At 47.7% G+C, this 18,365-nt stretch overlaps 1 protein-coding gene across 3 annotated transcripts in view; it reads right to left on the reverse strand.

The window, feature by feature from the left end:
• Positions 1-18,365, reverse strand: part of LOC147431094 (TATA-box-binding protein-like) — a 95,477-nt gene that overhangs the window by 48,538 nt on the left and 28,574 nt on the right. For all 3 annotated transcript variants that reach the window (XM_086493743.1, XM_086493742.1, XM_086493741.1), the window contains exons 2-4: positions 8,521-8,608; positions 8,378-8,449; positions 8,241-8,291 (exon numbers count right to left, since the gene is read on the reverse strand). In XM_086493743.1, the coding sequence (XP_086349869.1) occupies positions 8,241-8,291; positions 8,378-8,449; positions 8,521-8,608 (211 nt within the window). The remainder of the gene's footprint in view (positions 1-8,240; positions 8,292-8,377; positions 8,450-8,520; positions 8,609-18,365) is intronic.

The raw sequence follows: 18,365 nt of genomic DNA on the forward strand, positions 1-18,365 counted from the left end.
TCACCACCTTCATTCACAATGTTCACCACTTTGTTTGTGATCCATTGCACTCTCTCACTAAGGGAACGGAAGGCTCTCCCTTCCGTAAGTGAAAAGGAACCCTTGAGCACAGTTCGGAGCACTCATCTTGAGCAAAGTTCAACATTCACTTCCGATGCACCTTACATTGGTATCAGAGCTTTGGCAGTGTTCTGTATCACTCAAGGAAAGAACCACAAGAACCACAGATTTTTTTCTTGCTTGTTGCGGTCGCACGTAACCCAAGCCCTCTTGGGCCTGTCCCTAATCGTGTTTTTGAAGAGTGATAGGAAACCCAAGAAAGAAGGGCTTGTCCAGCCTCCCGTTGTGCCTCTTTTCACTCATTGAGAGCGGATGGTGCACTTAGCAGCCGGCCAATCGACGTGAGGTGGGAAAAAGCAACCTTGGTGTGAGTGCAAGGCCGCCAAGGGGTGCACCCGCGGAAAAGAGAAGAACTCGGGTAAAACAGTGATTGCAAGCGAAAGAAGAACCGCAAGAACCCAAGACCCTCAAGAACCTCAAGACCCGCAAGAACCTCAAGAACTCAAGAACCCCAAGAACCCAAGTTCCTTGGGAACTTAAGAACCCAAGACCACAAGAACCCACGACTTCAGTGGATGGTCATCACGCGAAGCGGAATGGATACTTCGCTTGGAGGTGATGAGCATGAGAGAGGCGAAGAAGAATTTTCCCCACTAGGAGGTTTTTCTGACCCTCCCCCTTCTCCATCTACGCAAAGGATTGCACTAACTCCTATGGAGGCTTTCGACAAGATGGTGATGGACATGAAGTTAGAACGCGAAGCACGAAAAGCAGAAAGAAAGGCAGAACACAAAGAAAGAATGGCAACCATAGAGCGTGAGCACGAGCAAGCGCGCTTGGAAGCCGAAGAAAGAAAAGCAGAATTTGATCGAGAGACCAAAGAAAGAAAAGCAATGAACGACCGACACATGAAAGAGATGTTGCGACTCTTTTCTCAAGTGCAAGCACAGATGCAAGAGATTCGGGAAAAGGAGACTCTCTCAGTCTCTTCTTCTCCAAAGCATGACACACAGGATTTGCATGATGATAAGCATGATGATTTGAATGACAATGATTTGCATGATGACTTGAATGATAATGATAAGCATGATGATTTGAATGACAATGACAAGCATGACGATTTGCATGATCAAGATGTGATTTCTCACCAGCACATGATTTGTATGACCACGATGTGATTGTTCACAAGAATGATGGGTTAATTGATATTGTTTCTAGTGAAGCTAACGTCATTGCAAATTCGATCAATCACGAAGAACCGATCTTGGCTCTCGAGCCTAGGTCCAAAAAACCCCTCAGGAAGAACCGATCTTGGCTCTCGAGCCTAGGTCCAAAGAACCCTCACAGGAAGTATTATGTGTTCGCATGATTAGTCAGCATGCATTGATCGAGTGTTTCATTCGTGTTCCTGTATTTTAGTCAGCGTCTTTATGTGATCCCTTTTCCTAGGCATGACATATTGTACGTTGAGCACGTTTCACTCATGAATGAGCATGGATTTATGCGGATGATTCATGAAAAGATGTAAAGTATGCATTCAAGGAAGCCACATTCCATGTCTCTTCCTTGGCACAACACAGTGGTAGAACGAGCACCAGAAAGTATGAGCACCAAGCATGGGCATTTCCGTTGTGAATTGCCACAGTTGATTGCTTTAGATCAAAAGAGAAAGATTCGATCTCATGGTCTGCGTGTGTGTTGTGAACGGTTTGACACTCCGTCTCGTTGTTCATCTACATTGCATGCACAGTCTTTGAGAAAGACGATATTTTTTCCAGTCACTTTACATGGAATAGCTATGTTCATGTTTTTGTGTTGAAAGTGGTTTCAGGAATTTTCAACCATGGAGATTCTTGAAGAAGGTAGACGCATGACTATAGACAAAGTTGAAGCATTGAAGGAGCCTCAGAAGACTTTGTGTCGCTTTCGACGCGGCCCAAAGAAGCAAGCATTGCATACCTTTATGAAGTTCAAGTATCGCATGACCCACACATCAGAGTGGGCCGGCGAAGAGTCCTTTCCAGGATTCTTGATGTTATTGGCAATCTCCCTCGACGCCATACAGTTCGGTACCAGTACCTCACTTTGAAAAGGAGGTGATGTCACGTGACACATCCAACCCTATGTGTCCGTGGACAAGCTACAACATGACAAGGGTTCAGTCAATCCAGTCAGTCTAGCTTAAGAAGTGTTCTGGCACTTTTGTGAGTCTGTTTGCAGACCGTGCATGCGCAAACACTTAGAGTAGATGCATATCCTCCGGTTGCACACAGCATGATCATCAGCATTCCCATCAGAATCCATCATGGGAATTTTCCAGTGCATTAAACCTAATTTCCCTATTTTTGACATTTTTCACTTAGTATTTTAAGTGACTTTCGTTGGGAACTAGGTAGGGCAATTTTGCTAAGATAATATATAAGCAAACCAGAGTTAGCACTTTCTAGCAGAAGAGGCAGCAGGAGCACCTTGCTCACCAAGCAACTTCTCAGCAAGACCCCCCACATAAGCAAAGCTAGCGTTTTTGCATCTGCAAGGACCTAGCTTTTCCATCCATAGGCAGCCTGGCGTTTTGTGATAGAAGATCAGCCCCGGCAACAGCAGCACAAATCAAGAAGCCTAGCGTTTTGCATTTGCAGGACAACCGGCAACAGTAGGACAATTTTCAGCCCTAGCATTTTTGCATCTGCCAGGCATTTCAGCATTTTGCTGATCTACCACGACGGAACCAACACAAGCACCAGCGTTTTCAGTGTTCAGCACTTAGACATCGCAGAACAAGTCTCGAACCTCGCAGATCTCACCTTCTCGCAGCAGATCCTCGCCGCACGGTCAGATTCCACAAGGTTTACAGATTCAGCTTGGAAAACACAGATATCAGCATCTGCATTTTCAGCGCATCGTCGTCATCAACATCGTCACCGACATAGAGTCAAAATTCAGCAGATAAAGATTTGCAGATTTCAGCCCTTAGCATTCTCAGATTTCAGCCGTCTTCTTGTCGTCCTCATCGTAGTCGACATCGTCGGCAAGTCCAAGCATTGTAGACCGCTCTCGCCATAGAGAGTGGGGCCTTCGGAGGAGGGTTTGACAACATTCTAGTGTCATATTCTCTTTCTCTATCTCTCTGTAAGGTGCAGTGGAATGAATGTTTGAACTTTGCTCAAGATGAGTGCTCCGAACTCTGCTCAAGGTTCCTTTTACTTACGGAAGGGAGAACCTTCCGTTTCTTTAGTGAGAGAGTGCAATGGACACAAACAAAGTGAATGGACACTGTGAATGGAAGTGCATGAGACTGAGAGATAGAGAAGAGAGTACGACACCAGAGACGTTGTAAAACCCTCCTCCGAAGGCCCCATTCTCTATGGCGAGAGCGGTCTACTTATGATTGCACAAATCTCTACAATGCTTGGACTTGCCGACGACGACGATGAGGACGACAACGAGACGAGCTGAAATTTGAAAACGCTAAGGGCTGAAATCTGCAAATCTGAATTCTGACTCTATGTCGGTGACGATGTCGATGACGACGGTACAACGACAACAAGCTGAAAACGCAAATGCTGAAATCTGCGTTTTTCGGGCTGAAACTGTAAACCTTGCGAAAACTGACCGTGCGGCGAGGATCTGTTGCAGGAAAGTGAGATCTGCAAGGTTCGGGACTTGATCTGTGGTGTCTAAGGGCTGAAAACTGAAAACGATGGTGGTTCTTGATGATCCGTCGCGGTAAATCTGCAAAACGCTAGGGCTGATCTGCAAATCAAAAACGCTAGGGCTGAAAATGGCTCTGCTGTCGCCGGATGGCCTACAACTGCAAAACGCTAGGTCTCTTGTTGAGTCTTCTGTCGCCAAGGATCTGCAAGAGCAAAAACGCTGGCTGATCTCGTCCAAAGACGCTAGGTGGTTGTTGTGGAGCAAAAACGCTAGGGCTTGGGGTTCTGCTGAGAGTTGCCTATTGAGCGTGTGCTCCTGCTGCCTCTTCTACCAAGTCACTTAGAAATAATAAGTGAAAAATGTCAAAAATAGGAAAACTAGGCTAATGCACTGCAAAATTCCCCTAAAGGATTCTGATGGATTCTAATGGGAATTCTTATAATCAAGCTGTGTGCAACCAGAGGATATGCATCTACACTAAGTGTCTGGGCATGCACGATCTGCGAACAGACTCACAAAAGTGCCAAATCACTTTCTTTTCTAGACTGACTTGACTGAACTGAACCCTTGTCGTGTTGTAGCTTGTCCACGGACACATAGGGTTGGATGTGTCACGTGACACTCTCAGTCTCAGCACCTTCATTCACAATGTTCACCACTTTGTTTGTGATCCATTGCACTCTCTCAGTAAGGGAACGGAAGGCTCTCCCTTCCGTACATAAAAAGAAACCCTTGAGCACAGTTCGGAGCACTCATCTTGAGCAAAGTTCGACATTCACTTCCGCTGCACCTTACATGGAGAATCGCATCATTCTTGTCGAGCCAAGACATGCCCAAAAGAACGTCGCAATCACCCAACTTCATGATGTGGAAATCGGCTTTTCCAGGATAATCTTGGATAGTCACTAGAAGAGCATCAATGAGCGGTACCACTTTCTGAGTTTGTCCCATGGCTAGCTCGGCTTCAATTTCTCCACCCTCTGCATCATAATCAAAGTGCATCTGCTTCAAGAATTATGAATGGATGAAGTTCTCTATAGCTCCGGGGTCAAAGAAAATAAGCGTTGACTTTACCATATGCTCGACACAATTCACTTGTACTCTCAAGGTGTATCCCATAGATATGAGGGACTAGTCCACTAGCGGGTCTAGCTCTGTTAGCTGGAGGTGGCCCTAGGGATCTTTCTGTCGTGGGAGCAAAAAGTTGCCCTAAAGACGTCAAGGCTCGCTCAGGACATGTAGTGAATATATGCCCTGTTTGAAAACATTCAAAAGAATCGGCCTTCTTGTAAAAGGATTTCTCGTTGACGCTGTGTCAAACGAGGCTTTTGAGGTTGGGTTTCACGAGACTCCTAAGAATTTGTTCGTTGTTGCCGAGAGGTTGGTGGCCAGGGTTGGTTCTGTGGTGAACTCCAACTTTCCCTTCATCAGTTTGTAGCTAGCCGTGGCATGGTCCATAAGTTCTTGCATGGTTGAGACTTGATTGGATAGACAATATTCCAGCAACGGTGATGGTGGTCCAATGTGTATCGCTCGCACTAATCCTCAAAGGAAATGAGCTTAAAGGACACCGGAAGGTAGACATCGAGAAACCTTTGGTTATAATCGTCCATGGTCTCTCTGGCAAGCATTTTCAAGTTGCCCCGTTCTGCCAAGATCCAGACTTCAAAGAGAGAAGTCATATAACTGCGTGCAAATATTGTCCTGAACGCTTGCCAAGTCCTTGAAGCATGCGGTTGCAAAGTTGTTGGATATAAGATCTGTTAGTGTCAAGGTGTAGAGCTTGTTGAAAGGATCAACTTTGCCTTCTATTGCATATCCGAATTCTTAGCCATCGAAGAGAATTTTAAAGGTCTTCTGGCAAACTTTCTTACCGAAAATTTGTCGATTCTTCATTCTTTTCTTCAGTGCCCGTGCCAGATTTCGAATTTTCTTTGCCTGCCCACCAAGAGGTGTTATCTCTATCAGATTCTCCGTGAAAACACATGTATAATCTGGGGTTTATGATGACTTATGCCCTGTAAGACAGAGCGATGAAAACGGGAGTGCGCACGCGCACCCAATGCACGATGAAGGGTAGAAGTGGCTAAAAAGTCCAGGGTCGGGACACAAAGATTCTTCACTAACAACAATTTCCAAAGTCCCCAAGTGCCCTCTCTGCTCTTTGATAGGACCGGTATGCTTTGAGAAAAGCACACGCCTAATGCTCTGATACCATGGTCACGGGACTTGGGCACCCCAAGTCCGAAATCTGGAACGACACGCGAGAGAATCATTGAAAATACTTCCCAACTTTATCACACTTTAAAATTGAGTCGAAATGGTCCGACGTAGTTCCGTGCCCAAAGGTATTGGCCCCAAAATCTGGCGCCCCTTTCGGCAATTATATTTAAATTAATGCTTGAGAAAAGTACAACTCCCGAGGGGACCTCTGCTCTCAGACTCTGCGTCCAGATGCTCTGCAAAGTGAGGCCCCAAGGGTCTATTTATTCTTACAAGGGATGCCCTAAAAAGCAGAGGCCCAAAAGCAGTTTAACTCAAAGCAACTGACCCAAAAGCTGTCCCAAAACGCAGCCAAGCACAAAAAGCGGAAATCCGTGCAATCTGCCACGTCAGCAGCCGTCAACGCAAAAAATGGAAATCCGTATTGTCTGCCACGTCAGCATGTCAGCGTGAATTCCGGGGGTTCCGTACGGTCATATCCACGTCAGCAGCCAAACAGCAATGCCACGTCATCAATTTGTGTCATCGGTCCTGGAGAGAACTTCAGCACATGCTGGTTGATTTTTCACCTATTTCACCTTTGCCTGATGGTGATCGCATGTCCGATTGGAATCTTCAAGGAAAATGTCTTTTCAAGATATTTCTGCCAGTCGAGTTTATGATCTTCTCCTACCGCAACCTTGGCTTGCTGACCATTGTAATGCCCTTTGGCACATGCACAAATCTGATATCTCGTGGAGGAAGCTTCTCTCTGCCCTGTGGAAAGGTCACTTGCCTATGAAGGAGCGATTGTTTCTTTGGCGTTGTTTGCTTGGAGTGCTCCCGGGGGGCACTTTTTTTAGGGCACATCATATCCGCCCTTCTTTTTGTGTCCGTTGCTTGACTGTGGAAGAGAATGTTTGCCACTTGCTGTGGGATTGTTGTCTTACTAGAGATTTCCTTCGCCGCATAGGCAATGCGCCTCCGTTTTCCGGCGATGGTTTTTCACAAACGGTTTTGGGCATTTGCATTCTCTCACCAACATTGCAGCGATTCGCAATCTTCTTTATGTGGGTCGGATATTGGGCCTACTGGCCCCTATGGCACCATCGAAAATGGCTATATGTTCCATCGCATTGATGCAGATCCCTTCCCGTACTTCGAGCTTTCTCTTAGGCAATCTTTACGGTTTGCCTTGGAAGTTGGTGATATCACCGCAAAGGTACACCAGCACGCCGGGGGGGGGGGGGGGGGCTCCTGATGGTGGCAAGATGAGCCTTGCATGTGACCAATTTGCTTTCTACAATCCTTTGCTTCTCTACTTGTTGGCTTCTTTTGCTCGACTCACTGTTCTTCGCTTAATTTTGGTAACCCTTGTGTGAAGATTGTGAAGAAAACAATTAGGTCTCATGTGCTCACCGGAGTTTGGGACAACATGACCTGTTTAGGTTGCTGGTGTTGACTCGAGGTATTGTAGTCTACAAGGCCAATGCTCTATCAGATGGTTTCCTATCTAGATAGACAATTGTACGTCGTCTAACCTTGTGTTTGCTACCATAACTGACTTCTTGTGTCATCCAGAAAGTGCCAGGCAGACATGTCTATAGAGGCATGAGCTTTATTTGTCTGCCTGGTGATGTCAATCACGCGCCTATCAAAGACGAGCACAAAAATATGCTTCAAGAATTTAGTATGATTCAAACCTCTTAGTTGAATTATGTGTGACTCATTGTTAGCATCATTAATTGTATCAATGAATTTGAACCATCCTTTCAAGCTACATGGTATTAATTCCATATCAAGCTTAAAGTTTCAAAAATCCAGCACACATTTCACATGGAAAAAAGGTCCAACAGAAGATTTCTTGAAAGACCCTTTTGTGTCGACTGAACATGAGCGGAGAGCCTTTGGGGATGTTAAAGAAAGCTATCTACATTAACAATAATAATGCCTCCTTATTTTTCACATGTGGAAGGCTCAACATGTCTATCTAATTAGAAAAGTGAATTTAAATGCAACATGATAAAAATTGTTAATCTATTCGGTTGGGAATGCTAGAATCCAAGAGCTTTCCACATTTATCAGACTTTGTGAATGCTAGTGATTCTCAAAAAATGATTTTGAATATGCAAGCAAACAATCATAAACTATTAAGTAGATCATGCTAGCATCCAAGAGTTTTCACTTTCACAAAGACGAGACTGTGTAAATAATTTGCATTAGTATGGCATCAAGTCACTATTGGCATCAAACAACAATAAACGAATTCTGAATTCTTATATTCTGTTTCTTCATACTAAAGCTTTGCAGGAAAATATAAATACCTTCCTTGATGCCTCTTCACAATGCTTCAGCTCTTTTGTCCCAGTAATCACCTACAAAAATGACATTTAAGAAGTGATCAAAGGAAAGACAAAAGGACTGAGAAGGTCTCTCTTAAAAGCTCACTAGATTGACATACCACTTTTCCAGTTCCGAATATCAAAGCTGTCGCCTTAGGCTCTTTTAATCGCATGATGCAAGCCCGGAAAGACTGGAAGGTGGCCAAAAAGAAAATTATGTAGCATTAACCAAAGTGCACCAGTTTCAAGCCTGTAAACATACCCGTGGGTTATACTCGGCGTTCCTAGCCTTTAGGGCAACTTCGGCAACATTCAATGGGCAGCCCACTTGAATAGTGCAAACAAGATTCCTGCATAAATCAGCAAAATGTTTTAAATCAAAATACCAATGGAACAAAACAAAATTAAGTTGCCCACGATATCTTCTCTCTCTAAAAAGTTTTATTCCTGCCCCTCTTGTTTCATGAAATAAAGGTGTTGAATTAATTCTCTCTCTCTCTCTCTCTCTCTCTCTCTCTCTCTCTCTCTCTCTCTCTCTCTCTCTCTCTCTCTCTCTCTCTCTCAAACCCTATGCGGTTCTCTCGTTCTTCACCTTCACGCGTCCCCAGCCTCCCCCTGTGGGCGAGGGGCTGCCCTAGGGGGGGCGCCAACAGCCTTGCCCCATCCCAACTAAGCTTCGTCGCACCTGTCCCCCACGAGCAGGACCCGGGTCGGCTTCGCCACATCTGTCAGGCTCGGTTGCCCTGCGAAGCTCGCCTTGCTGCATCTGTAAGGCCCGGCATCGCTGCATCTGCCAGGCTCGGCCCACGAGCAGGAGAAGCCATGCGCGCAAGCCCGTCGACTGCCCTGCAAAAACCCGCCCTCCTGCGAAGGCCTCTCGACCACCCCGCCCCGCACAGGCCTGTTTTGTCAACGAGACTGGCCACTGGGGTCTGAGGCTCTGCTCGCCCACAATCCCGCACGCTCGACTGTCGTGCTCGCCACTGCAGGTCCGAAACCCTGCTCGCCCACTAGGCATGGACACTTAGTGTCTCTCTCTCTCTCTCTCTCTCTCTCTCTCTCTCTCTCTCTCTCTCTCTCTCTCTCTCTCTCTCTCTCTCTCTCTCTCTCTCTCTCAACTGCAGGTTTGATCACGAGCCCATATGTCCTCAACACCCCCAATGCACCCCTAGCTGGAATGCATCCTTCGGAAACAAACAACCAGTAAATACAGAGACATCTTTTAGGCACAAGGGCTGCAGCAATCATGGCCACACGAGCGTCGTCCCGAGGCAAGCTGACTTTTGCCGGGGTTGTGGCAACACCCCCGAAGATGGACACCACGACCCGCCTCCAACATGAAGTCGAAAGACTCCGCAAGGAGAACGATGAGCTGAAACAAAGACTGGTGGTCATCGAGGCTAGACTCACCATAGTAGAGAACTCCAAGGCGGAAACAATGGAAGAGATGGAAATCAAGATCAACCAAACAAAAGCAGAGGTGGAGACCTCTCTCACCAATACGGTCAAGAATCAAGTGCAACAAGTTATCCTCCACAAGGTCAATGATCGGGTGACGTCCACACTACTCGAACAACAACGGCAAGATAGTATAGCTCTCAACGTTCGCATTGGTGGGCTTCCTAGCAACTGGCAAGGTGAGGGGATCTCAACAACAAGTCTTTTGCCCGCATTCAATCCGCAACCCACATGATACAGTGGGACCTAGTCACAATCAACTCTCTTACACACGAATACCGCACAAACCATGCAATCATCACTTTCAAGACCAAGGCGGACCGAATCAAACTCCTCGAGCAATCGAGGCTTCTTAAAGACACTAAAATCTGGTTTGCAGAAGACCTTACTCCCGCCCAACTCAAGCAGAAGAAAGAAGAACTACAAAAGATGCGAGAGGCGCGCATTGCAGGAAAATGGGCAGTTTACCGAGGAGGCAAAGCTATTATCCAGGAGTTTCGAACTCCCAAATCGGCTTCCTCCTCATCTACCCCTCCTTAGGTTTTGGTCATTTTCTTTTTGTTCACCCCTCGATGGACCCTCAGTCCTTAACTGAGATTGTATCTGACAATGTATTGTTTTTATTTGCGGTCCCATAGGTCATATCTGACCTCCGTGGACGATAATTCAATCTCTCTCTCTCTCTCTCTCTCTCTCTCTCTCTCTCTCTCTCTCTCTCTCTCTCTCTCTCTCTCTCACGCAGCCCCTCCCTCCCCCTCACGCAGCCCCTCCTCGCTCCCCATCACGCAGCCATCTCTCTCTCTCTCTCTCTCTCTCTCTCTCTCTCTCTCTCTCTCTCTCTCTCTCTCTCTCTCTCTCTCACACACACACACACACACACACACACACAGACACACACACGGATACATACCCACACACACACTACACACATACACGCATACACACACGTACTCCCTCTCTTCCCCTTCTCCCCTCTTCTTCACAATATGAAGAGAGGGTAGTTACGAAGACAACCATGTCTTCCCCCATCATCAAGACGCCGACATCGACAATAAAGACAACCTTCATGCTCACAAACAAGAGGCTTGCACAATTGGAGAAGGACATGAAAGAATGGCGGATGGAGAGAGAGATATGGGAGGAGGAGAAAGCCACCTTCATCAAGCTATGGAACGAAGAGAAGGAGGACATGAGAGCGGAAATCCAAAATCTCAAAGAGAAGGAGAGAAGGGAACGGGAGAACGAGAAGGAGAGGGAGAGATGGAGGAAAGAGCAAGAAGAGATGAAGGCACAAATCGATCTCCTTCATGCTTCCATCACATCCCTCACCCCCGAGGAAGGAGAGATTAAAGAGGAGGCTAAGGAAGCCCTCAAGGAGGAGATCACCAAAGCCCTCACCGCAAGCATTGAGGACAAATTAGAGGCCACCAAAGAAGGATGGGTCGAAGTGGTCAAAAAGAACATCAAGAAGGTAGCAAGAGAGGAAGCCCAAAAAGATGAGGTATTCATCGTACACACAACCATCGAGGAGGAGAAGATGCGACAAGCTCGCCGTCTCAATGTGCGAGTGACCGGCATCAAAGAAGAAGAAGGGTCTACACCCGAGAGCGATGGGAAAGCTTTATGCAAGAAAGTGGGATACAAGGAAGAAGAGATCCCTTTCTCCAAAGTTTGGAGAGCCGGCAAAGATCCAAAGAAGAGAGCTCTCATCCTCCAATTCGCCTCCGAGGAGTCTCGAACTTCTTTCCTCCGAAAGAGGGTCATCTTGAGAGGGCTAGAAGGCCCCCCGATTTATCTTGATGAAGACCTCACAAAGATGCAACAAGATCACCGTCGCGCGTGCATGCCTAGAGTCCACCAAGCCCGCAAAGAAGGGAAGAAGGCAGTATATCGAGATGGTAGGATTATCATTGATGGCAAGACCATCGCATAGGGACTCGCGGCCTGTGGGACACACGAGGAGATTCATGTCACGGTTTGGAATTGCAATGGAGACCTATGGACACACCCAGAGAGACTTGAGGAGGTGATGAGAGGTCGAGACATCATTCTACTTACAGAGACACACGAGAGCCCAAAGAGAGGGTTACCACAGATACATGGATTCCAGTGGGAGTCTCTACATCGGGGATGTATGCGCCAGCACACCACTCGCGGCTCAGGAGGAGTGGCCATACTCTTTAGACAGGGGCTTCACAGCAGACTACAGATTGTTGCCCGGGACCCATAGGCCCGCTACATGTGGATTCGCCTCGAGCTCTCACGAGACAGGATCGTCTACATTGCCCTTTGCTACTTTGCTCCCACAGGCTCCAGATTCGCCCCTATTGAGCAGGAGTCACCGTACGCATGCCTCACGAAGGAGATTATGGAGTACTCCACACTGGGTGAAGTCTTCCTTATGGGAGACTTCAATGCTCGTACGCGCAGTGAGCAGTGTGAGGCATATGACCACGAGGACCCAGAGGCACTACACACTCTAGATGAGGAGGCTACTATGAGAGATACAGCAGACAGGGCTCCAGTCCCAGCCTACGGACGACATCTACTTCGACTTGGCTCCCAGCACCGTCTCGTTATTTATAACGGGATGGTCCAGTGGCCCACCTCAGGGGGCTTGACTTGTATGCCACATGGAGTTGCAGAGGGAGGGGGGAGTACAGTCGACTATATTCTGGGACCCAGGGAGGCTACACACCTTATCACATCCTTCACCATTCCACCCATACCCATCGGAGCCGACCACACATACCTCTCTTTCTCCATCACCGGAGATACCATCCCACACAGCTCCACAGCACACACTCCACACACCACCATCCATTTCACACATGAGCTAGCCTCTCTTTACTCGGCCGAGGTCGAGCATGGCCTATGCCTCCTCCACCCATCCACACCACTCTCAGTTCTCACATCACATATCTCTTCCGTTCTCCACACTTCAGCTATTAGCTCTTTTCCACACACCACTCACACAGGACGCACTCCCCCCCCCGGGACTATGCCTCAGAACCGCTGGTATGATGATGAGTGCAGAGAGCTATACCGACGCCTCCGTGCACGGCGAGCCTTAGGAGAGATCACAGAGAGAGAGGCCAGACGGCATATGAAGACGCTGACACGCCAAAAGCGGCGAGCATTCGAAGAGGCACAGGAGCTTGAGCTATACCGCCTATTCATGAGCATGGATAGCGCGACGGCATGGCGCACCCTGCGCGAGCCACGTCCGACTACAGCTATTGAGGATCCACAGATATGGCATGATTATGCAGAGCGACTTTATGAGGTGCCAGGGCAGCCTCCTATCCCACAGCCACACGAGCCACGCCCCACGTGCTCCTCCTTCTTTACAGCAGAGATGGTAGAGAGGGCCATACGCCGCATGCAGCACAGACGATCAGCTGACCATACTGGATTACAGAGTGAGCACATCATTTATGCGGCCTCCACTATAGCCCCGTTGATTGCACATGTCTTCAACCGGGCTATAGGGGAGGGCTTCCCAGAGGAGTGGACACAGCACACCATAGTGCCTATCCACAAATCTGGCGACACCCTGGACCTAGGGAACTACAGGACTATCATGATTGGCCACACGATGGCCAAGCTATATGGAGCAGTACTTGAGGCACAGCTCAGCTACTACGCAGAGATCGAGGGTTTACGAGCTCCAGGCCAGGCAGGTTTCAGACGAGCTTTCTCCACCACTGATCACATCTTCGTTCTGCGCTGCCTCATTGATGGGGCAAAGGCGCGGAAGAAGAGGCTTTACTGCTGCTTTGTGGATTTCCGCAAGGCCTTTGACACAGTCCCACGCGAGACTCTTCCAGCGCCTTCACAACGTTGGGGTACCAACAGAGATGATTTGGGCCATATATGCTCTCTACGAGAGGGTGACGGGTCGAGTTCGTTGCCCAGGCGGTTTTTCAGAGACCATTGCTAGCACCATTGGTGTTAAGCAAGGATGCCCACTCTCCCCGACACTCTTTGGGCTCTACATCGACGAGATCTCCGACTACATACTGCGAGTAGGAGGAGAGGGGAGCGACTTGGCAGGTACTCCGGTCCACATCATGTTATATGCTGATGATATTGTGTTGATTTCAGAGTCACCCGAGGGCTTGCAACGCCATCTTGAGGCCTTGGACGAATTCAGCACACACAGGGGGTTGACTGTGAACCTTGGCAAAACCAAGGTTATGATCTTTCACACATCCAGTGCAGTGAGGAGCGCTACCACCTTCACAGCAGCAGGAGGACAGGTTGATGTAGTCACCTCCTATGTCTACCTTGGCATCACATTCACCAGCCTACCAGGACCCTTCACTATGAGGCAGGCTGCTGCTGACAGGCTCACCCGAGGATATGCAGCTCTGGCCATGCTAGAGCGGAGATGCCACCAGGCACACTTTCAGGAGCCCCGCACGAAGGGGTGGCTTTTCGACACCTTAGTCACCCCGGCCTTGATGTACTCGGCGGCAATATGGGCACCAGGATTGACAGCTGACCAGTGGACACAGCTTGAGAGGCCACAGGTATGTATGATCTCACGCTTGCTCCGCAGCAAGAAGACAGTGCCACATGACATTATTAGAGCCGAGCTCGCCACACCACCTATGGTTGTAGAGGCACTATTCCAGACAGTCTGCTTCATCCAGAGGATGAGAGAGCTACCTCCTGACAGACTTACTCGTAGAGCATTTGAGGCAGCTATACAGCTATCAGAGAGTGGGCATGAGAGAGCATGGTACTCACAGGTCAGAGCATGGTTTGAGGGACACGGTCTTGACATGGAGAGCCTACCACCATTCCAGTACGACCCCCACTCACCATATGTTCACCTCTCTCGCAGTGAGAGGAACTTGGTATTGAGACAGGATCTGTGGCAGCTATACTGTGGCAGCTATACACTAGGAGAGTCTGGGAGTCACCTGGCTTGGGGACGAGGATGTCAGATTACAGAGACCAGTTTCTCACCATATTGTCTGGGGGGTTCATACAGAGACCACGCTACATGGACACATATATGCCACATAGCTCACGGGTGGCGATTGGTCAGCTAAGAGTGGCTTCACACAGGTTAGAGATTGAGATCGGGAGACATACTGGTGTTCCCAGGGAGGAGCGAGTCTGCAGAGCCTGCACAGAGGAGGTCGAGAGTGAGGAGCACTTTGTATGTAGATGCAGAGCATGTTGGGTTCAAGCCCTGTGGTCTAAGCCCGTGGGAAATTCCCCTTATGGCATGCAGAGGAAAGTCTAGTCTATGTAGAGTGTGCATGCAAAGTCTCCTTTATATAAGGCTTTTTGTTAATACAAGTATATACACAAGCGTTTTTATTTCTCTGTGTCGACTCCTTCTCTCTCGCTCTCTTTCTCGTTCTTTGCACCTGCACCCGTCTCCAAGCCATGGATTGCCTCAGGCTGCATCCCCCATAGCCCCTCGTTCCAACAACTGGTATCAGAGCTTGGCGCTCGCAGGCAGACAAGCCACCTCTCAAAACGCTGCTGTTTTGTGACGTCTAGGTGTAGCAGGCGGCATCCATCTCACTTGCATCTCAAAAGGCCACGGTGTGGCGGTTGTTCCCAGGCAGACAGAAACGGCGGGCTAGCATCTCAACAAGCAGCATATCCGGTAGCATCTCAAAACGCTATTATATGAGCACCCAATTGGCAGGGACTAGACAAGCCTCTCAAAACGTTGCCTTTGCTGCGTAGAAGAGCATCTCAAAAGGGTACCGAAATTTGCACCTACAAACACTGCTTGGCAGAGTTGGGCAATTGTTCACACAACATAGCTTTTCAAAAAGCATTGTAAGGTAGTTTTGTTGAGCTTGGCAATTTCACAGCTTTCTAAAACGCTGTCTTGTGTAAGTCAAGGCATCGATGATCCTAGCATATCAAAAGGCAGCAGTTAAGCTTGTTAATAGGGAAACTTTGCACAATACAGCATCTCGAAAAGCAACAAGTAAAGGAGCATTTTTGGCAATATTTGCAGCATTTCAAAAAGCTGGCAATACTCAAGAAGTGAAAGCATTTAGAAGCCGGTTCAAGAGCGTCTTGTGGCACTTCCATCGGCTTGACAATAATAATTGTGCCCGATAAAAGTGATGCCGAAGAAGAACAACAAGGCTTATCCAAAAATCATAGCTCATGTGATAAGCAAGCCACCTATGATTTTTTCAACACTTTGCTTCGAGCTTTTGGTACATCAACAGATGCAGAAGATGAAGATCTGCTTCGAGATTGTGGTACAAGACTTCACAAACTATTTTTATCTGGTCATAGAAGTTTTATGTTTATTTGTCAACACAGTCATATATTTTTCAATCAAAAGCCTTTTTTTAGTTTCTCTGTTGTCAGTCATGCCAAATTTTGTACGGGATATAGACACTGCCATCTATAAATGGTAAGACCTCCCAATTTTTGTCAGTTCTCAACCTATTTTTACCGCTTCTCATGAGGTTACTGGGTACACCTGAAACCCAAGGTTTGGCAGTGAACCAAAAACTCCACTTTTGGTAGCTACATATTTGGCCTACACCCTATCTGTTCAAGGGGGGGTTACTGATCTTGCACCAGGTTATGGATAAACCAAAAATCCTTGGTTGTGAGAAAACCTAAAACTCACGGTTGACGAGTATACCAAAAACTCGAGGTATCATGAGTTGCTTGTCCAGTTCAGGCTTGAGGGGGGGATTGTTGGGTTCAAGCCCTGTGGTCTAAGCCCGTGGGAAATTCCCCTTATGGCATGCAGAGGAAAGTCTAGTCTATGTAGAGTGTGCATGGAAAGTCTCCTTTATATAAGGCTTTTTGTTAATACAAGTATATACACAAGCGTTTTTATTTCTCTGTGTCGACTCCTTCTCTCTCGCTCTCTTTCTCGTTCTTTGCACCTGCACCCGTCTCCAAGCCATGGATTGCCTCAGGCTGCATCCCCCATAGCCCCTCGTTCCAACAGAGCATACACTGAGATTAGAGGCAGGTATGAGGCCTTATTCAGAGGACAGCCCACTCTCCGAGAGATCATGGACTCTCGAGATCAGAGACAGCTCGGACGTTTCTTACTAGAGATACAGAGCCATCGGGACACACTACTACAGCCACACACAGCTACACAGACAGAGGGGAGACAGTCGCAGCTCACAGACTTCTTTCAGAGGATTGCCGCCCCTCCCTCACCAGACACTCAGAGGGGAGTGACACTCCCACAAGCGGAGGTGAGCCGAGCTAGACGACGACCACGAGTCACAGGCTACAGGGGCGCGAGCTCCCACCACCGACAGATCGAGGAGATCCGAGCCCGGGAGCGTCGTGCCACTGAGGAGCGAGTGGCTCAGATGAGGGCCGACCCGACTGCTTTCATCCGGGTAGCCTTGGCACCAGACCCGCCCATGTAGCACATCTTACATCCCCCCATTAGTACAGGATGGAGCTAGATAGCTTGATGCATTCTCATGATTGTACTACCTTGAGCATATAGACATGCATATACCCCTAGAGATAGAGCTCCATCCCTCCTCAGATATTCCACTACCTACATTCAGTTCAGTTTTGTATCAATTTTGTTTCATTTGTCTTTCCCATACACGGATGACATACACACCATGTACATTTGATTTGTCTCATAGGCCGATTTCGGCCTAACATAGACGTTAAAAATCTTTCTTTCTTTCTTTCTCTCTCTCTCTCTCTCTCTCTCTCTCTCTCTCTCTCTCTCTCTCTCTCTCTCTCTCTCTCTCTCTCTCTCTCTCTCTCTCTCTCTCTCTAAGGTCTCTTGGGATAGTTTCCGACGATGTTAAAACTCTGAGACAGAGAGAGAGAGAGAGAGAGAGAGAGAGAGAGAGAGAGAGAGAGAGAGAGAGAGAGAGAGAGAGATGTGGGGCTTGGTACCCTTTTGTATTACGTAATCAAAATTACAAGCCCGAAGGCATTACATCAGCCCACAAGCAACACACATACTAGATCTAATAGTGAAAAAACCCCTAAGATATTCAATAATTACAGACCATAGGGGAAAAACTACCGATGCAAAGTTACAAAAGATGGGTGATACAACAAAAGCTAGGAGCACGGGAGTGAGGGAAGAAAGTAGTAGAGAGTTGAAGCAGAAACAGGTCACCCTGAGTCGAGAGGAGGCCGAAAACTCCACCATGAGTAACTTGTGCTGCCTACGATGGTTTCTTTCCTTTCGTTTTGTTTGTTGTTCTTACGCAGATGCTTTTCTTTGTTTCTCATGGTTTCTGTTTGTTTACCTTGTATGCGTCTTATTTCTTTTGTGTGTGATGCTTGTGCTTGTGGATCTGCATGTGCTTGGGGTGAGTGTGTTCTACATGACTTCGTGGTTGAGGTGTGTGTGCGTGTATGTTTGCTTGTTTTGCCTATTTACTGCTTGTTCTTTTTTGTTTTTTCTCTTGTTTGATGAGTGATTTAGGTTTGGAATTGATTTGGTGGGTGTGGGTTGGTGGGTGTGTTGGGCGGTTCCTACCTCGCCTTCAAGGGGCCGTAGTCTCGGAACAAAAGAGACCTCTAGAGATGCTTAATGGCCTATCAGCCAGATGGAAGTACATAAGTAACAGACTTGGACACCCCAAGTATACAATCTGTCGCGACACGAGAGAGAATCACTTAAATTACTTCACAACTTTCAAT

This window comes from Adiantum capillus-veneris, chromosome 21 (assembly GCF_014529385.1).
Source record: "Adiantum capillus-veneris isolate H3 chromosome 21, ASM1452938v2, whole genome shotgun sequence".
Taxonomy (NCBI): domain Eukaryota; kingdom Viridiplantae; phylum Streptophyta; class Polypodiopsida; order Polypodiales; family Pteridaceae; genus Adiantum; species Adiantum capillus-veneris.